Genomic DNA, 21,847 nt, shown 5'->3' on the forward strand with positions numbered 1-21,847 from the left:
GCTGGGGGCTTGCTGCCCCAGTGGGGATTTCCCCATGCAGGATGGGCACGTGAGGTCAGGCCCGGCGGCTTTGCTGATGCTCTCACTCGCCCTGGAGCTCTACACGGCAAAGAGGGGTGAGGGGGGTGGGACAGGAAAGGGGTACAGCGGGCATTCACCCGGAAGCGCAGGGCGGGGGGAGCCCTGCGGGAGAGGCCGCCTGGCGGCTCAGCTCCTCCGTCCCTCTCGACGGCCCCGAGTCCCTCAGCCGGGAGATGCTTGTTTGACGTGGCCGACCGCGTGGAGTTTTCTGGCGAGGGCCCGACGGTCTGTTTGCTTTGTGCGAAGCGGAGGTCGAGGGTTGCTCCCCCCCACCCCTCGCTGAGGCCATGGCCTGCCGCCAAGCCTTCTGGCCCCAATCCTGGCATTGCAGGGCAGGAACAGCGAAGCACCGCTGTTTGGCCAAGACGGAAGGGACGCGGGGGGGGGGGTAGCTTGCCTGGGTCTTGAGCACCAACCGGCCTCCCGGCAGCCGCCCATGAGCGGGGGCGGGGGGGCACATCCCCTGGCCTCGGGCGGAGAGGAGGAACGGAGGGCAGCGACCCCTCCCCCCCCGCTGGCTCCCGAGGTGAACGGGCCGGGTCGGAAGTCCCGGGTCAGCCTGACTCCGCCGACGCGCCCTGCCCCGGTCCGCAAAGAAGCAGCGGGAGTTCCGGCCCTGGCCGGAGGGTGGCGGTGGGGGTCAGGGCTCTTCCCCTCGAGGGCAGCTGGGGCGGGGGGCGCTGGGTGGGCAGGGCTGCTCCTTGGCTCCGTGCGCGCAGCAGGTGAGGGAGGAGGGCGAGCGGGCGGCCTTGGTCTTTCGAGGCGGACAACGTCGAGGCGGCTCTTGGCCGGAGATGCAGGAACGGCCCTGATCCCCGGGGGACGCTTCGGCCCAGCCCCCCCCCCCCCGCACGCTGGCCGCCCCGCTCCGTGGGGGGGGGTGGGAGGAGGCCGGGGCTGCGCGGGACAGGATGCTCGAGCCCAGGCCGTCGCAGCTCGCGCGCCCTCCCGCGCGCCCAGGCCGCCGCGCCAACCGCAGAATCGACCTGCGCCCGCCCGGCGGCGAGTCAGCCGCGCAGCCCCGCCATCTTGGCGCGCCCCCGCAGATGCTGGCCGTCCCCCCCGCCCCGCGCAGCCGGGCCATGCGGCAGCCACGCACCACGCGCCCCGGCGGGCCCCCCCGGCCCCTCCTGCCGGCCCTGGCCCTCCTCGGTCTCCTCCTGGCTCCGGGTGAGCAGCGCTGCTGCCGCGGGCGGGAGGAGCCGGGGCTGGCAGGAGGGGCCGGGGCTGGCCGAGGCGGCGGGCGGGCGGGCGGGAGCCCGGGGGGGGGGGGGCGCCTCGCCTGCCCGGGAGGAGGTCGGGGCAAGCCAGGCGAGGGGGGGCCGGGGCGGGGAACCGGGGCCCCGGGCTCAGCCCCCCCTGAGGCGGCAGAGGCCGGCCAGCCGCGTGCCCCCCCCCCCCCCGCGGAAGCCGGCAGCCCGGCAGGTCGAGCGCTTTGCTCGGGGAGGGAGGGGTTGGCAGGAGAGCGGCCACCACCCCACATCCGGGCCCGGGCCCCTGCTTGCTAGCTGCCCTGGCCTGCCGGGGCGACGCGTTGCGGGCCGGGGCATGAACCTTTCTCCCGCTGCGCGCAAGACGCCCTGGGCAGAGGCCAGCAGCAGAGGGCGAGGGGGCACAGGGAGGGGGCCTGGGATGGGGTGGGGGGTGGGCGGCCCGGACAGCCAGGTAAGAGGGCAAGGAAGAGGAGAGGGGACGTCGGTCTCCCATGTTGCAGTTTTCAGGGCGCAGAGACCGGGGTGGGGGTGGGGGTGGGGTGGGGGTCCGCGCTCCAGCTACAATAAAATCTATGATAGCAGCTGAAAATGGCCACTGCAGTCGCTGCATCCCGGTTCTGCAGCGCTATGCAGATTCTGCAGCAGCAAACTCCTTGCCAGTAGCAGGGGTGGGGGCTGGGACAGAGGGGAGACAAGGAACAGTTTGGGGGGTGGTCCAAATGGCGGTCAGCATTTCCTTGCCCCACCCGGGAGCTCCCTGCCTGGCATGTGATGATCTTCAGGGTTCCTGCTGGGGCCTGGCATGCCTGCAGCAACTGCACCCCCTCCCCCAATTCCTGCAGCAGGACCGGCTGGCATGCCCACTGGACAGGCGCCAGGCAGCCCAGCCGCTGCAGACACGGGGCCCCTGCAGATGAGGCCATGGCTGCGGACTCTGGATTTGTGTAGTGAGGCTGGCTGACCTGAAGGCATGCGTGGGGCCCAGGACCTGCCCTTTGACCTTTTCACGCTCTGTGTGGGGGCAAGGGAGGAGGTCAGTCTTGGGGCCCTGTTTGCAGCCAGCACGCGAAACCCCAGGGCAAGTTTTCACCCCAGCATAAGACTGCCAGCAGCAGCTCCTGGCTACTCTCCTGCCCCCAGCAGGAAAGAAGGGCTGCCTGTCCGGCCCCAGGAAGGGAGGAGTAACACTGGTTTCTTCCCCCACTCTCCCGACAGTGCCCAGCGGCCTGGCCATGGAGGTCACGGCCCCGATGACCATCAATGCGCTGAATGGCTCCTCCGTTCGCCTGGCCTGCACCTTCAACTCCTGCTACCAAGTGGTAGAGAAGCAGTTTGCCCTCAACTGGACCTACCAAGAGTGCTGGAACTGCAGTGAGATGATGGTGAGCCTCCCTCCCTCCCTCCGAGAAGGTCACAAGACAGCCCTGGACCTTCCTGTGGGGACTTGGCCTGACCGAGTGGGCGGTGGGGGGCAGAGGTCGGGTGGGAGGTCTGAGTCTGCCAGGAAAGGAAGTTCTCTTCAGCCCTGGGCCCCAGTGGACAAGCAGCTCCAGTGCCAGGCCGGCTCAGTGGCTAGCTCTGCTTGGGGGCCTTGGAACGGAGGTGTGTCCCGAGGGGAGGGCTGTGGCCCCTTTGCTCGGCTCTCCCAGGCACCTTGCCTGGTATTTGGAAGCCAAAGCAGATGCCTCTTCCCCTCACTGCTCCCTATAGAGCTTAGGGGTTCAGTCCAGGCTTCCCAAGACTTCTAACAGGCCTCTCCATGTCTGGCCACTGGCTCACGGAAGGGTGACTGCTGGTCTGAGACCCCCTGCCTTTGTGTCTGCCCCCTCCCCCTCCCAGCTCTTGCAGTTCAAATCCAAGATCATCCCCGTGGAACAGACTCGCTTTGGCAATCGTGTGAAGTTCACAGGGAACGTGGCCAAGTATGACGTGTCCTTCACCCTCCACAATGTGCAGTTGGATGACGAGGGATTCTACAACTGCTTTGTGCTGAACCCCCCTGATCGGAATAGAGGCCATGCCAAAATCAACCTGAGAGTCATCACGGAAGGTGAGTATCCAGGCAGGTGACGTGACCCGCCCCCAATCTCAGCCCCATCCGGAACTCCCCCCTGGCGACATGACACCAGCAAACCCCTGCTGTGGCCGGGCGGGCGGTCTGGAAGCCCTTCAGCCGGGAAGAGAGGAGACCTGTCAGGCCCTCTGCTCCTCCTCCTCCTGGGCGCGAAGATCACCCTTGCCTCGGCCTTGTCTCCACAGAGCCCCCAGAACGGGACTCCACCGTGGCCGTGGTTGTGGGCGCTTCTGTGGGCGGCTTCCTGGCTGTGGTGATCCTGGCCCTGGTGGTGGTCAAGTGTGTCCGGAGGAGGAAGCAGCAGAAGCTGAACACGGATGACCAGAAGACTGAGGAAGAGGGGAAGACAGATGGCGAGGGGAACCCCGAGGAGGGCCCCAAGTAGAGGGGGCGGGGCCCCTTCCCATGGCCGCACACGCTCCCCCCACTCACGTGCTGTATGCCCTGCCCAGCTGCCTCCACCCCGGCCCCATGGCATCATCTCTTTGGGGCAGGCTGGAGAGGGGGCAGGCCGTGCAGACTGGGATGCCTGGGCGGGGGGGGGGGGGCTGTTCTCTGCTGGCTGGCCAGTGAACCTGATGCTGCAGCCCCTCCCCCACAGAGGGTCCCAGCTGAGCCAGCCTCTGCTCCTCCCCGTCTCCCTGTGAAGCCAGGCCCTGAGGCTGCAAAGCCGAAGGGGGAGTGTGTGTGTGTATGTGTGGGGAAGAGTGCTTCTTGCCTGAGCTGGGTGATCTCCAGGTACTGGGGGTGGGGTGCAGAGTGGATGAGCCATTCAGGGCAACATTCAGGAACAGAACGGGGCGGGGCGGGGGGGAAGACAGGCGGGTTCTCTTTGCCAACGCAAAAACTGCCACTGCTAACAACCCACAACTGCCAAGACAATTCACTGCCAGTGGGAGGCAGCAGCACCCCAACACCCCACTCTGGCCTGCAGGAGACCCCCTCCCCCTGCCTCTCCAGGCCCAGGCAAGGGAAGGGGCTGCCTCAGGCTCAGGATAGCTAGGTATTCCCACGAGTACCATTTTTCTCACCTGACACCTCCCTCCCCCCCTCCCCCCGACAACCCTCTTTGTACAACTCGGTGGTCTTCCCTGGGCTCTGCACTGGGGAGTGGGAGATGCTGGTGGGAGATGCACGCTGCTTACTTGCTTCTCAAACACCTGCTGCCCATGGGGAGACCCCCGGGGTTCTGTTGTGGCGGGAGCAGGAAGAGGCGGGACTCCTGCTCTTGGCAGGCCCTCTGCTGCTTCCTTGCCTCTGAGCCAGCAGCGCTGCCAGCTGCCACCACCCCTCCCCATTGGCCACCAGCAGAAGCTGTGTTTCCTCTTAGCCTCCTCGAGGCCTCAGGGGCATTCTTAGACCGTGGGGCCAGGGGCCCCTCCTCCTCCTCCCAGCTGGTTCCCTGGCCTAGCAAAGGTGCAGGCCCAAAGCCTGAAAAGCCTCACGCACGCACCCTCCCCCCCCCCCCCCGAACTCACCTGTCATGGAGCCACAGGGCTGTGTTCCTTTGGCTACCACACCTGGACTCAGAAGCTGCAGTAAGGGATGGGGTGGAAGTGAGCATCTCTCCCACAGTTCTAGAGCCCAGGTCATCCACTGAAGCTGGAGGACGGCAGATCCACGGCAGATAAAAGGAAATACTTCTTCACATTGTACATAGTTAATTTGTGGAACTCACTGCCACAATATGGGGTGACAGCCACCAACTGGGAAGGTTTGAAAAGGCTGGTGGACAAATTCATGGAGGAGGGGGCTGCCTATGGCTCCTTGCCTGATGGATCTCTAATGTCTCCAGGGCCAGTGGCAGGATGAGGCCTTTGCACCAGTCTCCCTGCTCTGGGGCTTCCTGGAGGCAGCTGGCCAGCCTTGGCTCTGATGGAACAGGGCTGCTCGGCTGGCTGCGGCTCTGCTGGGCTGGGCCCCCTCAGGCAACCAAGCCAAGTAGCGCTCTCTCTCTCTCTCTCTCTCTCCCCCCAGCAGAGCAGGGAGGGGTACCCGCCTGCTGAAGAGGGTGGGGCTGGCCAGGGACTCACCTTGGCAGTCCCCGCTTGCCTTGGCATCCTGCTTTCATCCCTGCCCCCCCTCCCCCCGCTGTTGTGCTTGGCTGAGGATCCTCCCCCTCTCCGGCCTTCCCTCAGCTGGAAGGTGCCTGCAGTTTGGATTCTTCCCAAAGCCTCCCAACACAGCGTTTCTCTTGCTTTTTGCATCTCTATGACGAGCAATTGAGTTCACTAACGTGTGTGTGTGCGTACGTGCGTGCATACATACGTGTACGTGCTGCTGGTCTGTGTTGAAAATCAGTATTAGCCTGTGCTTGCCCAGACAAACTCAAGTATTAAGCTCAATAAAATGGAATGTGTATCTCAGAAGAGCTTCCTCCTGGCACCTCTTCTTCCTTGGGTTGGGGTGAGTGTGTGACCAAGTGTGTGAGAAACCCATCCCTCTTCGCCTCACCCAGCCTGGGCACTCTGTTGCTCTTGGAGACTCCTGGTTTGGGGGGTGCTAGAGTACTGGTTCCCTGAGGTCATCTAGTCCACCCACATGCAAACTGTCCAATGGCTATGAAAAAAAAGAGCGCATGGGACCTTGCACAACTGCACCCAGGCATTTCCTGGCCTAAGTCATGCCAGTGCCCAGGACTGTTGAGGCCAGCCCCTGGCAGGGGTGTGTGTGTGTGGGTGGGTGGGTGGGTGGTTGGTGGGTGGGTGGGTGGAGTGGATCTGGGCCAGCAGGCCTTTCCCCAGCTGGATCCTTTCAGAACAGAAGCTGCGACCAAGTGGAGGAAGAAGTTCTGGGCCCCTGCCCTGGTTTCTTGGGCTTCTGGCCAAGCTGGGCCCCCAGAAATTGGCTGGTCAACCAGCCTGCTTTGGGACTCGATTGGGTGGGTGGGGAGTTCTCAGCAGCCCCTTTTCAGATCAAAGGAGGACCTCTCCCTTCTCACACGCCAATAAGAAAAGGACCCAGCCTCAGCGCTGCCCGTCAAGGAAGGGGGCATGGAGAAGGCTGCCGGCCTGGCTCCCTGGGACCCCAAGTCGCGGGCACTTCAGTGATCCCGTCCAAGAAAAAGGGAAAAAAAGGGACACAGCAGGTGGGCAACACTGACTGGAAGGTTCCCTACCCTGCTAGCTCCGGGGACGCTACCTGCCCCTCTGGGACTCTCACCCCAACCCCTTCTGGGACTGCCACCTCCGGCCAAGCCCTGCTGCGACTTCGGCCCGTTTGGGGGCAGGGAGGCTGGGTCTGCTGCGCTGCTCCTCGGCCACCGTGGCCGCCCCAGCTGCCCCTCCACCCAGTGCGGCGGCCGCCTCTCCACCCAAGGAGCCTCTGCCAGGGCTAGTCTGTGTCCAAAGGCCCGGGAATAGGCCGCTCCATCTGCAAGCAGCATGCTTCGCCCGCCTGACCTACCTCATCTGACAGGGCGGTCGGTGCGGGCGGGAGGAGAACACGGGGCAACGACCAGGGAGGATTTGTCAAATGAAGGGGAAAGCAGTAAAGGGGGGGGGGCAAGGACTGGAGGGGCCTCCCGCAAGCAGCGCCTTCCCCCGCCGCGTGACTGGCAGTGATCTAGGCTTTGGCTGCAGAGGGGCAGCCGGAGCTTGCCTCCTGAAACTTCCGGAGCTGGCCGCCGCACCCCTCGCCCCGGTTCCGCTCTGCTTACCCTCGGAGGGGGATGCTGCTCCGTCAGCGCTGGGGATACTCCTGCCGCTGCCCCCGTTTGTGTCCCTGGGATGATCCATCGCGGGCGCCTGACGGCGGGGAGCGGGCACTGCCCTGCTGGCACCTGGCCACGGGGTGCCGCTGGTTGACAAAGCCCGCCTGGCCGGCGAGGGCCGGGGTCGCCGGGCGCCTCTTCCAGCCCAGGCCAATCCACAGCGGAGCGCGGCTCTTGCAGAAGTCCCACGAAGACCCGTCGGCGTTGCCGCTGCCGCTGAGTGTGGGATGAGGCCAGCAAGAGCCGAATGCCTGGGAGGGGGACCGGGGAAAGGGGCGGTCAGGAGTCACCACCTCCCAGGTCCCAGACGGTCCACCCCGTCCAGCCGTCTAAGGCTGCCCTCCCCTCCCACTCCAACGCCGCCCGTCCCTTGCCCAGATCGGTCTCCATTGCAGCTGCTGAGGCCAGGACAGGAAGCCCAGGAAATCCATTCCAGGGCTTCTCAAGTTGTGAGGCTCTCCAAGTGTGAGCTGGTGCACCAAAAGATAAACTGGGTTTCTTGGGCTGCCGGATCCGGGCAGCTGGAATGGAGATGGACCCCCCAGCAGGGAAGGCGCAGGCTGGCGGAGCGCGACGACCGGGCAGCTCCAGTCCCGCCTCCGATTCGGCATTTTTTGTTGCAATTTTATTCCCCGTTTTGGCCGGGCTGCTGCGCTCCTCCTGACAGCCAACTACTCAGAGTCAAGGGGAAGGGCCAGAAAGCGGAGGCCCCCGCGGGTGGGGAGGGCTGCTTGGACTGGCCACACCAGCGTGCCAAAGGACTTCTGAGGCATTAACAAAACTGTTCACCTCAGAGTCCATACTGCAGCCTGCTGACCGTCCAAACCTTTTGTGGTGCAGGTAGACGCCAGTGATGTGGCAATGGGGGGGGGGGGGTTGTATGCGCTCTCCTCAAGCGGAGGGAGGAGGGAAGGGGGGCGTGCCTGCCTGTCCCGCAGAAGCTGAACAGAATTGGACTGTGCGGAACAGGCTGTCTGTCCATGCTGCGTTCACCCCAAAGCAACTAGGCCAAGCTCAGCCTCCCAGTCCGAGGCTGGAGCTGCAGGACCCCCGGCTCAACGGCTCCTTGAAGCCCTGTGCGGGGTGGGGCTGGGGGGTGGGGAGGCTTCCCCGGTGGTGGAGAAGGGCCGGCTGCTGTGGTTGGGGGCCTGGCGCTGTGCTCCTGGACCCGCCCACAAACAGGCACTTGTGGTTTGTCAAGATGACTCAAAGTGAGCTGGACATTTGGGATTTGTGAAGACCTCGCATTTCACTCGCAGACACTTTTGGCGGAAGTCTCTCTGCCAGCATGTTGAGGCTGCTATTGGGGCGTCCTGCGCGTGCAGTGGCTGAGTGCACTCTGGGAAAGCCCCCGGGACGACTGCGCAGACCTTTGGAGGCTCCTGAGAGGGACCGTCTCGGGCTGTGATTGCTGCGGATTTCATTACGGATCTTCCTTCCAGCCACGGGAAGACCGTCGGCTGGACAGTGGGAGGCAGATCCCTTCTCCAAACAAGCCCACTTTGTGCCTTTGGAACAACTCCCCTTGGCACAGAAGTTGGCCAAACTGTTTGTGAGCCATATTTACAGGTTGCCCTCAGATCCAACCAGAATAATTTCAGGCCGAGGGTCTCCGTTTGTGTCTAAATTTTGGGGTTCTTTTCTCAAGTTGTGGGGGGGGGAGGGGGGGACAGGGCCTAAGCTCCCGCCTCTACGCGGAGAGTCACGGTCCGTCAGAGAGAGTGAACCCGGTTGCTCAAGCAGGACTTCTGTGACTATATTAGCTGCCCTCAGGACAACCGGACTGACTTGCCCTTGTTCGCGGAGTATTCCTATAGCAATGCTGTTCATTGCTATAGGCACCTTTTGAAAAAGGCACCTTTTGAAAAGTGGCCTATGGAGGGGTGGGGGTGGGGGGCTGATGCTGTTTCATAATAATAAAGAAGTCCACTGAAATCCGCTGAGTCTTGTTCAGCGGACGAGAGTCGCCTCCGGGCGCGAGAGGGCCTCGCAAGGACTCCAGGCGGCGCACGAAAGACTTTGTCCGTGGCGCGGGCCCTTTGCCGATCGCCCGGAGGGACGAGGCTGCGAGGCGATGCTGCTGCTGCGACCAGGAGGGCCCGGGAGGCGTCGGCCTGCCTGGGCGCGAAGGCCTGCTGCCCTGCCCCTGCCCGGCCAGGCGGCGGAGCGCACTGGCGCGGGGCGGGGGGGGAAAGAGGCGGCGGCGGCGTGTGTGTGTGCGGGGGGGCGGGGTGGATGGGGCGGGCAAGGCGCGCCTGACTCTGCAGGGCCGGGCCGGGACAGCCAGCCCCCTGGCCGCCTCGCTGGGTCGCTGCCGGGCCGGCTCGCTTGTCTCCGCCCCCGGGCCGGTGGGGGCTACTGCAGGGGGCGGGCCGGGCAGCGCGGCGCGGCGCGGCTACTTGAGCGGTGGCGGCGGAGCAGGAGCGCGACCGGGCAGCCGGCTGCCAGCACTGCGGCGGGGGCCGGGATCCAGGGCGGCCATGGCCGGAGGCTGGCTCGGGGCGGCCTTGCTGGGTAAGTGGGGGGCCAGGGGGAGCCGGTCGGGTAAGTCTCGCTGCGGGCGGCGGCTGCGCGGGCGACTCGGGCAGGGCCAGGCGCAGAGGCGGCCCTGGAGACTTCTGACGGGCCAGCCGCAGCGCCTGAGAGGTGGGCCGAGGAGAAACTCTGCACATGCTCGCTGTCCCTGCTGCTAGCGGGGTGGGAGGCTGGGGCAGACAGCCCCCGAGAGGCAGCGCCGCTGGACTGGAGGAGGCTTCGGGAACGACTGCTGCGCCGGCTCCGCCAGAGAGGCGTGCCCAGCCCGGCCCCGGGGCCTGCCTTGCTGCGACTCGGGGGTCCCTCTCCTCACCCGGCCCCTGGGAAGACCGCCCGCTGCTCTCTCCCGGCCTCCCCGGGAGGTCCCAGAAACCCTCTGAGAGCAGCGGTTCTTCCCACAGAGAAGGGACCCCGGTCGCGTCTCCATGCCGGCATCTGCGGTGTTCAGAGTAGCCGGCGAGGCCGCTGCCAGTCCGAGCGGGAGGGAGAGGCCGGCCTCTCGGGCCCGGGGGATCCTGGCTCGGCAGAGGGGAGCTTCACCTGTCCTGCCTCTGAGTGAGAACCTGCTGAAGGAAGGAAGGCGCCAGGCGAGGCCGAAGCAGGTGCCCGGCGGTGGCTCCCTCTCCCTCTGCGAAGGGGGTTAAGGGGGGGAGGTTAGCCGAGGGGGAGGGGAGGGGAGGGGGAGGAGGGTCCGGCGCCTGCCCGCTTCTGTCCCGCCGAGGCTCTCCGGTTTCCAGCGCGCCCCAAGGGATCTTTGTGGTCCTTCGCGTTTCGCTTTCTCCTTCCAAGACCGCGAGGCGGGTGAAGCCGAGAAGAGCCGTCGTGGAACGTGTGGGGAGAGTCCCCCTTGCTACCCCTGGTCGGACTCGCGGGGTGGGGGGCGCTGGGGGTGGAGGGGAAGCAAAGGAAGGGGCCACTCCAGGTGACTGTCCCGCTTTGGGAGGATCCGTCCTGGCCCAGCTTGGCACAGTTCCCCCCCCCGCCGGCCCCAGAGGGCTCTGGCGACTGCTGCGTGCAGTTCTGGGCGGGGCGGGCCCAGATCCGAGCCCCCCCGCCCCCCGGAGAGGGCTCAGCTGCAGCAGCAGCTCCTTCTTGGAAGGAAAGGGGGGGGGAGCCACCTGCGTACTTGGGTTCATGAGGCGTGCAGCTCCTGGACTGGGGGTGGGTGGGGGTGAGGCGGGGGGGTCGGGAGGGGGGGATCTGGCTGCCTGGGCCCAGCCAGCCGCGCTTAGGCGGCCCCAGGCACAGCACCCTGGCAGACGGACCTCCGGGCAGCGAAGGGGGCGCCCTGCCTTGGCCGGAGCGGAAGCTGCCCTGCAACCCTTTCGGCGTGGGGCTGGCCGGCCTGGTTGGCTCCGGGCGCTCCCCGGCCGCGGCTGGTGCTGGTGCTGGGGGTCACCGGACGCCTCTTCTCTCCCGCTCAGGGCTGGGCCTGTGCTGGGCGCCGCTGGCCTTGGAGGTGTCGGTGGGCAAGGCGGCCACCATCTTCACGCAGAATGGCTCCGACGTGCTGCTGCCCTGCCACTTCACGGCCTGCATCGGCTTCGAGAACGCCCAGTTCTCCTGGTGGTTCCAGTCGGCCCAGTGGTTCGAGTCGGACCAGGTGCGCGGCCCCCTCCCTCGCCTCGAGGCAGAGGCCGCCGGGACTAGGGCCTGGGGGAGGGAGGCAGCTGCCGCCCCTCCGAAAAAGAGACGGCCGGCGGGCGCCGGAGGGCCATTCCTAGCGCCCCAGGCCCAGGCGACGAAGGAAGCGGGTCTGCTGTCCCCTACCCCGCTTTTGCCTCGGAGGAGAGGCGAGGCTGGTTCGGAGCCCGGCGGCGGCTTTTGGGGAAACGGGGGCCTGTCCCGGGGGATGGGCCGGCAGCAGCTGCAGTGAAGGCCCAGGCGCGTGCCCCGGGCGGGCCTCCTAACTGTGTGTTCCTTGGCTTCCCTCCCTCCCTCCCTCCCGCCCGCCCACCAGGGAAGTCCTTTGGAGCCCTGACCTTCCCTGACGGCTCTCCCTCCCCCTCTCCACAGCTGTACACGGGGACGGTGCGCAACAGGAACTCCCGGCCGGTGTGTAAGCTCTGCAACCCGCGCGTGCAGCTGCCGGAGGACATCCTCCACAAAGACCGGGAGTACAACCTGTCCATCATCTTGCTGTCTGTGGATTTCAGTGACTCAGGGAAATACACCTGCTTCGTCAAGAACCCCAAGGAGAAGGGGGCCGAGCACAACGCCACCATCACCCTGGCCGTGGTAGTGGAGTGTGAGTACTGGGGGTGGGGGGTGGGGGGAGGGGCCTTGTGCCCAGCCCAGAAGCTCCCTTGGGCCTGGCTGACCTGAGGTTTCTGGGTGTCCAGTCCTCCTGGCACCTTCTGCCTGACCTTCACTGCTGTTATCCCCCCACCTCCTCTGCAGTGGAGAAGGTGGACAAGACGCTGACCAAGATCATCGCAGCCGTGGTGGGCGGTGTCATTGGGCTCCTGGTCCTCATCCTGGTGGCCAAGAAACTCATCCTGTTCGCTCTCAAGAAGAGGAAGGAGAAGACGTGAGTGGGCGTCCCTGGCCGAGAGAGCTCTCTCCTGCCGCCCCAACCTGCCCCTGAGCAGCACAGGTGGCCACTGGGAGGGAGGTGCTGCTAGGCCTTCCCAAAGTGGAGCAGGGCAGAGGGCTGGTTGGGTTCATCAGAGACAGCCATGACACCCTCTGGGTGGCTTCAGCACATGAAACTTCTTTGCCAGGGCAGGGGCGAGGGAGGCTGCTCGGCCAGTCTTGTGGGAGAAGGTGTGGCCTGTGGCCTATGGCCGTGGCCAGCCAGCCTCTTCTCTGCTCCTCTGTCCACAGCAACGAGTGTCTTGTGAGCTCCTCAGGAAATGACAACACTGAAAATGGGCTGGCCGGTTCCAAAGCAGACCAGAAATCTGCTCCCAAGGCCTGAAGCGGCTGTGGGAAGGCTGTCCCGGGAGGCTCCGGGATCCAGGCCCAGCCGAGAAGAAGAGGAGAGGCCTATGCAAACCCACAGTTTGATGCTTGAGACACGACTATATAACACCGCTGCCTGCAACCAATGCTGCTTTGCAGAGATACCTGCACACCTTGGCTGGGCTGGCGGGCGCGGAGATGCCCACTGCCTGGGGGTGGCAGGGAAGAGGCATGGGCCTGGCCCCATCGGGGTCCAGGAGGCAGAAGGGGATGCGTGCTCAGGCAGGTCCTGAGCCACAGTGGTGCCAGGCTTGGGGGGGGGGACACCCACAGCCGGCTGTGGGCAGGTAGGTGGGCTGGGAGTTCTGTGCCAGGGACTCCTTTCAAGCACCACTCTCAGCCAACGGGCCTCAACAGATAAAGCCTCTCTCTGGAGAAAGGGAGGGCCAGGCAGAAGGGGGGTGGGAAGGAGGGGCAGACAGGGGGTCCTGCCTGGGTGTGGGCCTGGTGGCCTTTCTCCAGGCACAGTTGCCAGACTTGACTTTGTGGCCTGCATCCTGGTATGAAAGAGCCCCCTCCCTCCCTCCCTGCTTCCCATAAGGCCGGTGCTGGGCCTGGGAGCCTTGAGTTCCATGACTGGGTGGTGGGGGCGGCCTTGGAGGGCTTGGCTGGGGAGGGGAACTGAGGCCTCTGGCAGCCAGCGGAGGGAACGGTCCTTCTCAGGAGTTTGCCCCCTGCCCCGCCTGCAGCGCTGGCCTTGGGGCCTTGGGGCCATGCCACGGCCTCAACCAGAAAGCCACACTCGTGGCTTGGCACGTCCCTGCTGCCAGGCTGCCCAGCTGCACCCCCATTCCAACTCCTGCATGTGTTCTTCCTGGGCTCCCTCCCTGCTTGTGGAGGGGCCAGGACTCGACCATCCTGACTTGCTTCTGCCTGGGCTGGGCTGGGCTGGGCTGGGCTGGCAGGAGAGGCCGGCCAGCAGCCTTTGTGAGGTCCCAGCCCTGAGCTGGCCTGGCCTCCTGCAGGTACAAGGCCATGGCCATAGCCCCCTTCTTGCCTGCCTATCCTGCCGTGCGGGGCTGCCCGTGAGCATGGCATGTGGGGGCCTGGAGGCCTCAGAGCCCCTCCCTTTAGCTACCAGCCCTGATGGGGCCCGAATGAGACACCTGGCAGCACAGGTGCATTTGTCATGCTTGCATGCTGAGCCCATCTGAGTGTCCTGCGGGGGCATTTCCAGAATTAGGATTTTGTGTTCTGTTTTTGAAGATCAGGAATGAGGAAAGACTGTAAGTTGGAGGAGTCCAGAATTTGGCACGAGACAGAGAGGCTGGCCCGGGCCCTCCTCCTGGAGTTCTGGCTCAAGGTGGCATATCGGGCCAGTGCATTCTCAGCTTTTTAACCATGAGGGCTAGATTTTTTTTAAAAAAGAAACCCGATCCTTTGCTAATCCCACTCAAAAAACCCAAGTCCACCAGACATTGTTTTTCCGTGCTCCTCAGTCCTGTTGGGACGGAGCGCTTAGGTGGAATTCTGGACGTCTCCCAGCTCCAGGAGTCAAATGGGGAGGCCCCGTTTGACTCCTGTGAGATTCCTGGCAAGAGTTTCACCCCCCACCCCCACCCCACCCCACCCCACCCCCTCCTTCCCTGTGCATTTAAGTGCTGAAGGGCAGACCTTGCGTCTGCCTGTTTACCTGACCTGCTGGCTGCTCCACCTGTTGGGGGTCGGCAGTAGGAAAAGCAATCGATTTCTCAGGGCAGGATTCTGCTGCCGCCCCCACCTGTCTTCTCAGGAGAAGGGAAGATGTCGCCCGCGTAGCTTTCAAAAAGGCAAACCCTTCCCCTGTGCGTGCCTCAGTCTCCCCAACTGCAAACTGGGGGTTGTAATCCTGACCTACCTCACAGGGAGTGTGAGGAGGCCCCGCTACTGATGATTGCCAAGGGCTCTATTGGGGCGGGGGCGGGGGGGGCACTGCATTTTAGCAGCAATGGATGGTCTTCTTGCGCTCCTTTGCCAGTTCATTTTGTTTCTAGTTTTTGTAATCCTGGCCTGTTGCTTGGTTAACCAGATACCTCTCATGCTATTGGAGTGCATAGTTTCAAACCATGTAAGCTGCCTCGATGAGGCTGGAAATAAAGGAAATAAACAAGACAGACAGATTTTTCTCCTGCGTCTGGTCAACTGTCAGCCTCCTGGGCCCCGCGGGTTGCTCTTCCTCACAAGCTTGGCAAGAGGGCTCCGAACGCACGCGCTGGTCAGTAGCCAGGCTGGGAGAGAGTGCCTGGACCCCTTGGTTTCCCGGAGCAGGGTCCTCCCAGTCGGGGAATGTCATGGGGAGTGCTTTGCCCTAACCATCCTCTGTGAGGGGTGGGAAAGGGGCAGCTCCGCCTGGCAGGGTTCCCTAACTCCATGGGCTGAGCAACCCCCTCTCCCCCTCCTTTCACCTCCAATGGGAAGCAGGGCCAAGCGTTGGTCCCCTTGGGAAGCAATCCTTGGGAACGGCCTCCCTTGCAAGACCCTAGCTCCTGGAAACCTCTCCATGCCCTTATTCCACCCAAACAGAGCCTCCAACTAGCTCTCTGCAAGGGCCTGGGCCCCACAGTAAGCAAGTTCTCCCCAGCAGCTGCATGGAAATGGGCTGCCTGCCCCTCCCTGGCCCACGCACGCACGCACGCACGCACGCACGCAGAAGGCTCCTCCTGCCCACTGGCTGCCTCCTCTGCCACCCAGCCAGCAGGGGCAGGCCTGTTCAAGAGCCTCCTGCCTGCCTGAGCAGATCTATGGTGGAGACGGACTCAGGCACACCCAAAGGCCTCCTGCCAGCTGCAGCCAGTGTTGGTTCAAAGCAGGAAGGCTTTGTAGTGCCTTTCCCCTTTTTATGCCCATGGGAATAAAATGTAGGTGGTGAGCAGAGAAGGATGTCTGCTCGGGTGCAGCAGGGCCCAGATTCAACCCCCGGGCATGGCTCCCGTTAGAGCAGCCAGAGACCCTGGAGAGTGGCCGTCAGTCTGAGCCTTGGTGGACAGGTGGTCAGACTCAACACCAGGCAGCTCCCTGCCCCCCCCCCATCCCCAGCTCCCTCCCTGGAGCCTCCTCCATCTCTGCCTGGGTTCAATGAGGAGCCCCTTGTGCCTGCCGGCCACCGTCCCTCCCCAGCCGGCTCTGGGCTGGTTCCAGCAGCTGGGACTCTCTCTCTCTCTCTCTCTCTCTCTCTCTCTCTCTCTCTCTCTCTCTCTTGCTGGCCAGGCCTGAGTGGGGCTGCATCAGATGCAGCAGAGCACAGGAGAGAACAGCACCGACCCTCCTGACAGCTCAAACAGGCCTGGACTTTGGTGCAGACGCCAAGGTAGGGGAGCTCCCCCAGCCTTGGCCTTGACTGACCATGCCCACCATTCACCAGTAGCCTCTCTCTCTTGTGCCCTGCGGGGCTCTTCTGCTGTCTGCCTGGAGAGGGAGACAGCGTGGCACAGGGGAGGGGTGGAGTCAGGCCTGCTGGGCAGTCAGGGAGTCCAAGGATATGTCTGTCCAGCTGCATTTCAAACACCAGGTGCCAAACAAGGGTAACTTGCTGTACTCCCTTCCCCCTCCACTGCTCCCCCCCCCCAGCTCAGCTAATTGTTCTGGCTCTAAGAGAAGGGGAGCAGGCAGCCCCCACTATCCCTGCAGCAAAGCAGGCAGAAGCCTCTGCAAAAAGTGTTGGAAGTAGCAATGCCTAATTAATGTGCAAAGGAACTAAGAAGACTCAGCTGGCTGGACAAGTGGTCAGCTAGAGAGGGCTGTAAGGGTCATGACCTCTTGGTCCTTTTGTGTCACCTCTTGCCTGTCCTTAGAATGACACTCTTGGGTTGAAGGGATTCCTCCTTCTCAGAAAGGGGGCTCTCCTCCTTCCCTAGCTAGCCAGGCAGCTTACCCTGGTCCCATCTGAACCGTAGTTCCCTAATTAACATTTACCTTTTAATCAGCGTGGCTGGCATTTATCTGCACTCCTAGCACACTTTGAACAAAAATAACCTCCAGGTCGTCATTGCTGTGGCCAGGAATATGGGGAGCAGCTGCTGGGCGAAACCACAAGGGCTGGGGGGCGGGATGCATTTGCAGGCTGGAACCAAGGCTGGGCCTGGCCTCTCAGCCAGATGTGCCAAACATGGAGTCCACAGATCCAGAACAGAACAGCCTTGGAGAGGGGTAAAGAATGAAGGAGTCCCACACTGTCAGGAGTCTCTTGTGTGTCACAAAGAGTATAATGAAGATCTGTAGCTATCATGTGTGTCTGGGCCCACATGCGAGAAAGAGGCATCCGGGAATGTAAGGAAGTCCCAACTAAACACAGCAGAAAAGACATGGGGGGGGGGGGGGGGGCTGGCTGGAGCCCGGCAGCTCGGTCCTGCAAGAGGAACTGGAAATTGCACATTTTTGCTATTCTTTGTTATGAATAAAAAATATCGAGAATTAGCTGACATGATGGCTTTTTAAAATCTTAAGAATATATTTGAATATGGAAAACTTTGTGTGGTGCTTGGAAGTTATGATCCAGTGAGCCAAGGATGTGAGTCTGATGGGGGGGGAGTGGGGGGGGTTGGAGATGATTTTGACAACCTCTAAATGTGCGGGGATGAACGAAGAGCCTCCGCAGAACCCTGCTGGAGCAGAGCAGTGCTCCAACGCCTGGCAGGGCGCCATGAACACAGAAAAATACAGACTGATAGTAATTTTAGAGGTTACATCATAGGTGGAATTATGCAATCACAATACAGGGCCACCAAGGGCCATTAAGCGGCTTCTTCCAAGATGAGACTCCAGGTCTTATCTTTGGTGAGGAAACACCTCCAAATGGGGATAGCACAGATGTTTGCCTACTGGCTCTTATGCATATTCACCTTGACTTATCTGGCTGTTAATGGGTTTTTACAGCATTTAGTGGGGTGAGGTGATTAGGTTATTCTTTAGAGATTTTTTCCCAAAGTAGGAGGAAATTACTTAACATAACTTTTGCCATCAGCTGTGGTCTCTTCCTGGGTGTGTGTGACAATTACTTGGGGCTCTGTCAAAATGCAGAAGGGGTTTGCCGGATTCATCTACTGTCTGCATCCTGTTTATCTGGGTCCACCTGTAGCATAACCTAATCTTTTTGTTTCAGGAAGCTTGTGACTTAGACAGTGGTTTCAGGAATGCATTTTACAGCAGGAAGGAAAACTTTACAGAAAATCAAAATAAAACCTAAATTCTACTAACATTATATATCTATCAAAACTAAATTAAAAACAAAATAATTATTATCTGTCTCTCTGGCTACAACACTCACTGCCTGCGAGCAGCCCAAAGTTTTGTTCTACAGTGTGGTGAATGGTGGGGGGACATTCATGGGGACTGCCACCAGCTGGGAGTTCAAATCCTACACCCCAACCCTCCCCCCCTTCCTGGGCTCTCCTGCTGACATTTCCTTGGGCCAGAGAGTCCAGGGACCGGGCCTGAGAACGCTGCCTGCCTTGTAATCCTGCTGCAGACTCAGCAGTCAAAAAGAAAGGGGGAGGCGACGACGTTGCCGGCAGGTCAGCACTACAGCGGTGGATCTTCTACTGCTGGCAGCTTCGGCTGCAGCGCTTGCTGTCAATTTGCCAGCCGCAGCAGATCCTCGGCTGCAGTGCAGAGAAGCAGGCGGGCAGAGGGCCAAGAAGAGAAGGCTGCTGGTGCATCCCCACCAGAAAGGGCAGAGGCAGGAGGGGGGGAGGTGGCCTCATCTCTCCCCCCCCCCCCCAGTTGCTCTGCTGCTGCTGCAACCCAGGGAGGAGGAGGGGGGACCCTTCTTTTCTGCTCTGGGGTGGGGAAGGTGTGTAGCCCTTGAAACATCCAAGGCAGGAGGGGAAACTCCTCCATGCAATCAGGCATGCCTGGGTCAGGGGCCAGAAACAGCTGGAGCCAGAGTGGCGGCAGAAGCAGCGGCAGCGGCGGCAGCAGCCCACTAGTGAAGGTTGCCCAGACACAGACGGTGGCTGCTGCTGTGGAAAAGCTGCTTGTTGTCTTGCTGGAGCAGGTGCCCAGCCAGGGGAAAGGTGACCTCCCACCCACAAGGCTGAATGGGGTAAAGGACCCAGGGTACCTGCTGTGTGGGAAAGCTAGGGATGCTGGGAAATGCAGTGCTTGGACTGGGGATCTGGGGTGGGGTTGGTGGTGGATTGGGGTCACTAACATCTCCTGCCCCCAAAGGAGGGCAGCCTGGTGGTCCCTGCACAGAAGAAGGGATGCTGTTGCAGGGAGGGGAAGAAGAGTGGCCTCTGCTAGACCCCCCTCCCCTCCACAGCCACGACAGGTGGTGTCTTCCGTGGCTCTTCTGTGCTTGGCTGAGAGGCCTGCTGGGCCCGTGGGGCGGGGGGAGGGGCACGGTTCATGGCAGGCTGCTTTACACATGTTCAGCTGCTGGGCTCAGAGGCTACAGCGGCCGCACCTGCCTGCCTGCCTGCCTGCCAGGCCAGGTCAAAGGGGGCGCGTCCAGGCCCAGGTGGCCCTCTGGCTAACCACTTGCAGTCCAGACTGGTGCCCTTCCCACACCTGCCAGGCGGCTCCCTGCTGGGGTCAGGGGGAGGCAGCAGGTCCAGGCAGGGCAGCCTGCCAGGGCGGGGGGGGCATTTTTGCCGAGGAGGGGCCAGTGGGCCTCTTTGTCCTGAAAGACCCACCTGGGGGCTTGGGCTGCAAGGCCAAAGGTCCCCCCGGGCCTTCCCGCCCCCTGGCCAGCGCCGAGCAGCGCGCGTCTCTGCGTCGGGCGGGAGACCGGGGAGCACGGCCCCCCGAGGGCGCTGCTAGGAGACGCCGCCCGCGGACCAGCCCTCCAGGTCCGGCTGTCGCCGCGCCAGCAGCAGCCCGGATCCTCTCGGTCGCCGTCGCCGGCCGTTCCAGGGAGCCCCGCCCCGCCATGACAGGTAGGCCCGGCTGAGGCTCTCAGACCGCAAAGTGGCGGCCCTCCCTGCAAGGTGGGCGCCGTACCTGCGAGAAGCGCTGCCGCGGAGAGTCCCTCGAGGAAGCCCCCGCCCGCCCCGACAGTGCCGCTGCGCAGCGAAGAGAGGACGTGTCTGTGTGATGCACCTTCTGGCGGGCTTCTGCCCAAGCCGTGGCCGGTGGGGGGGCACTCGGTGGGGGGCTCTCAGCCAGGCGAGGGCGGAAGACAGTAGTTGGGACTGAGGCGGCCCGGGGGGCTCGGGCTTTGCAGGGCGGGGGCTTGCGAGGAACCGCGCTGCCGCCTAGCTGGAGGTAGGCGGGGCAGTCAGGCCTGCTGCGCTGGCGGGGAGATTTCCCAGGGCAGGCCCAGGAAGAGCGGCTGGCAGTAGTCGGTCCCCCTGGGGCTGGAGGTCAGCCTGCCTGCCTGCCTGCCTGCCTGCCACGGAGCCCCGCTGGGAGGGAGCGGGGGCTCCGCTGGAGTTTATGGCACAGAGAAGCGGGCGAAAGGAAGGAAACCGCGTGTTAGCAGCAGGCTGGGAGGGAGGGCGAGGCCTCCAGGCGCTGCTCTCATGCTAGCGAGGGGGGAGGAGGGGGCGTCTCTGCTACTGACTTGACTGCCCAGCAGAAGCAGGAGGAGGTCAGCCCCGAGAGCGGCGGTAGGCCTTTGACAAGGTGCCCCACAACATCCTCCCAAGCAAGGCTAGACAAGGCTACTGTTAGATGGATTTGTGATTGGTTGACTGACCAAACCCAAAAGGTGCCCACCAATGGCTCATTGTTATCCTGGAGAGAAGTGACTAGTGGGGTTCTGTCCCGGCCCCAGTGCTATTCAATATTTTTATCAATTACTTGGATGTTGGAATAGAGGGCATGCCAATCAAATTTGCAAATGATATCAAATTAGGAGTAGCTAATACCCCAGAGGACAGGGTCAGAATTCAAAATCACCTGGACAGATTGGAGAACTGGGCCAAAACTAATAAAATGAATGTCACAGAGATAAATGTAAGACACTATAGGTAGGCAGAAAAAATGGTTTGATAACAGTACACATGAAAGGGATCTGTACATGAGTCAGAAGTGATGCAGCAGCCAAGAAAGCCAATGCAATTCTAGGCTGCATCAATCTGAGTATAGTGTCCAGACTGAGGGACGTAATAATACCACTCTATTCTGCACTGGTCAGACCTCACCTGGAATACTGTGACCAGTTCCGGGCACTACAATCCAAGAAGATATTAACAAGCTGGAACAGGTCCAGGGGAGAGCAACCAAAATGGTCAAAGGTCTGGGATGCATTCCTTGCGAGGAGAGACTTAGGGAGCTGGGGATGTTTAGTCTGGAAAAGAGAAGGTTAAGGTGTGACATGATAGCCATGCTTAGATATCTGAAGGGATGTCATGTTGAAGAGGGAGCAAGCTTGTTTTCTGCTGCTCCAGAGACCAGAACCAGGACAAATGGATTCAAGGTCCAGGAAAAGAGATTCCACCTAATCATCAGGAAAAACTTCCTGAGGGTCAGGGCTGTTTGACAGTGGGATGCTCTACCTCGGAGAGTGGCGGAGTCTCCTTCTCTGGAGGCTTTTGAGCAGGGGCTGGATGGCCGTCTGTCAGGAGTGCTCTGACTGTGTGTTCCGCATGGCCAGGGAGTGGGCTTGATGGCCCGGTGGTCTCTTCCAGCTCCATGATTCTACACGTAGTTCCTAATAAACATTTACCTTTTACCCTTCTAATCAGAGTGTTAGCTGCTTCTCTGTGTAGTGAAATCCAACAAGGAGTTGGGGGGAGGTCCCCAGGCAGAAGTGCGTGGTGCCTGCTTGTCTTGCAACACAGGAAGCTTCCCTGCAGAGTGGCCCCGGAGGACGCAGGCTGGTGCCGTGGCATCGGAGTGTGCCAGCTGGCTTATGCAACAGCGACTTCTGATTCCCAGCAAGGGAAGCAGGGAGAAGCTCTGGCGGGCAGGGCTCCGAGGGGCAATGGTTGCCAGGAAGCCCGGAGTGCTCTGGGGCCCAGGCTCTGCTGCGGCATCTTTCCCCGGCTTTCCGTCTTCAAGAGGGCCCCCTCCTGGCACCGGCCTCCCTTTCCTGGTGGCCTTTTAGTGGGTTCTGTTTTTAGGCTATTACCAGGCTGAGCAGCACATGATCTCCTGGTTGTCCTTATGCCTGGATTGCAGGGGGCCAATAGGGAGGGGGCCCTGCTTCCAGCTCCCTCTGGATTCACAGTGGAGGAGAGCCAGTGCAGTGCCCCTGCTCGCCCCAAGGGGATCTCTGGGATCTTCCACGACACAAACTGAATAGAACCTCCATGCTCAAAGGGAATATTTCTGGAATGCCAGATCCTGGGGTGAGGCGGGTGGCGGGTGGGGGGGACGGAGAGAGAGAGAAAGAGAGAGGGAGAG

General features: G+C 62.3%; 2 protein-coding genes across 5 annotated transcripts; both read left to right on the plus strand.

Moving 5' to 3' along the window:
- The first annotated feature begins 51 nt into the window (after positions 1–51).
- On the plus strand, positions 52–5,735 carry SCN2B (sodium voltage-gated channel beta subunit 2). Of its 3 annotated transcripts, none has more exons than XM_048513477.1 (4): positions 52–116; positions 2,511–2,677; positions 3,135–3,345; positions 3,555–5,735. In XM_048513477.1, the coding sequence occupies exons 1-4, from the start codon at positions 77–79 to the stop codon at positions 3,752–3,754; spliced, it is 618 nt and encodes a 205-aa protein (XP_048369434.1). In that variant the 5' UTR covers positions 52–76; the 3' UTR covers positions 3,755–5,735. The 3 variants fall into 3 exon arrangements, with proteins under 3 accessions (XP_048369434.1, XP_048369435.1, XP_048369433.1); XM_048513478.1 differs by lacking the exon at positions 52–116 and adding an exon at positions 780–803; XM_048513476.1 differs by lacking the exon at positions 52–116 and adding an exon at positions 812–1,251.
- A 3,627-nt stretch (positions 5,736–9,362) lies between these two features.
- Positions 9,363–14,677, plus strand: SCN4B (sodium voltage-gated channel beta subunit 4). 2 transcript variants are annotated; one of them, XM_048513479.1, is made up of 6 exons: positions 9,787–10,218; positions 11,041–11,219; positions 11,633–11,671; positions 11,773–11,864; positions 12,017–12,146; positions 12,443–14,677. In XM_048513479.1, the coding sequence occupies exons 1-6, from the start codon at positions 10,042–10,044 to the stop codon at positions 12,534–12,536; spliced, it is 711 nt and encodes a 236-aa protein (XP_048369436.1). In that variant the 5' UTR covers positions 9,787–10,041; the 3' UTR covers positions 12,537–14,677. The 2 variants fall into 2 exon arrangements, with proteins under 2 accessions (XP_048369437.1, XP_048369436.1); XM_048513480.1 differs by lacking the exon at positions 9,787–10,218 and adding an exon at positions 9,363–9,595 and having other exon boundaries at positions 11,633–11,864.
- The last annotated feature ends 7,170 nt before the right edge of the window (positions 14,678–21,847 follow it).

The sequence above is a fragment of the Sphaerodactylus townsendi genome, linkage group LG12 (assembly GCF_021028975.2).
Source record: "Sphaerodactylus townsendi isolate TG3544 linkage group LG12, MPM_Stown_v2.3, whole genome shotgun sequence".
Lineage (NCBI taxonomy): Eukaryota > Metazoa > Chordata > Lepidosauria > Squamata > Sphaerodactylidae > Sphaerodactylus > Sphaerodactylus townsendi.

What these genes read in the sequence shown, in the direction of transcription:
- SCN4B (XM_048513479.1), top strand. Translation starts at nt 10,042, where the DNA reads ATGCCGGCATCTGCGGTGTTCAGAGTAGCCGGCGAGGCCGCTGCCAGT. An exon ending in AGTGGTTCGAGTCGGACCAG is followed by an intron (nt 11,220 to 11,632) that starts GTGCGCGGCCCC and finishes CCCTCTCCACAG; the next exon opens with CTGTACACGGGGACGGTGCG. An exon ending in GCAACAGGAACTCCCGGCCG is followed by an intron (nt 11,672 to 11,772) that starts GTGTGTAAGCTC and finishes TGTGGATTTCAG; the next exon opens with TGACTCAGGGAAATACACCT.
- SCN2B (XM_048513476.1), top strand. Translation starts at nt 993, where the DNA reads ATGCTCGAGCCCAGGCCGTCGCAGCTCGCGCGCCCTCCCGCGCGCCCA. An exon ending in CGGTCTCCTCCTGGCTCCGG is followed by an intron (nt 1,252 to 2,510) that starts GTGAGCAGCGCT and finishes CTCTCCCGACAG; the next exon opens with TGCCCAGCGGCCTGGCCATG. An exon ending in GGAACTGCAGTGAGATGATG is followed by an intron (nt 2,678 to 3,134) that starts GTGAGCCTCCCT and finishes TCCCCCTCCCAG; the next exon opens with CTCTTGCAGTTCAAATCCAA.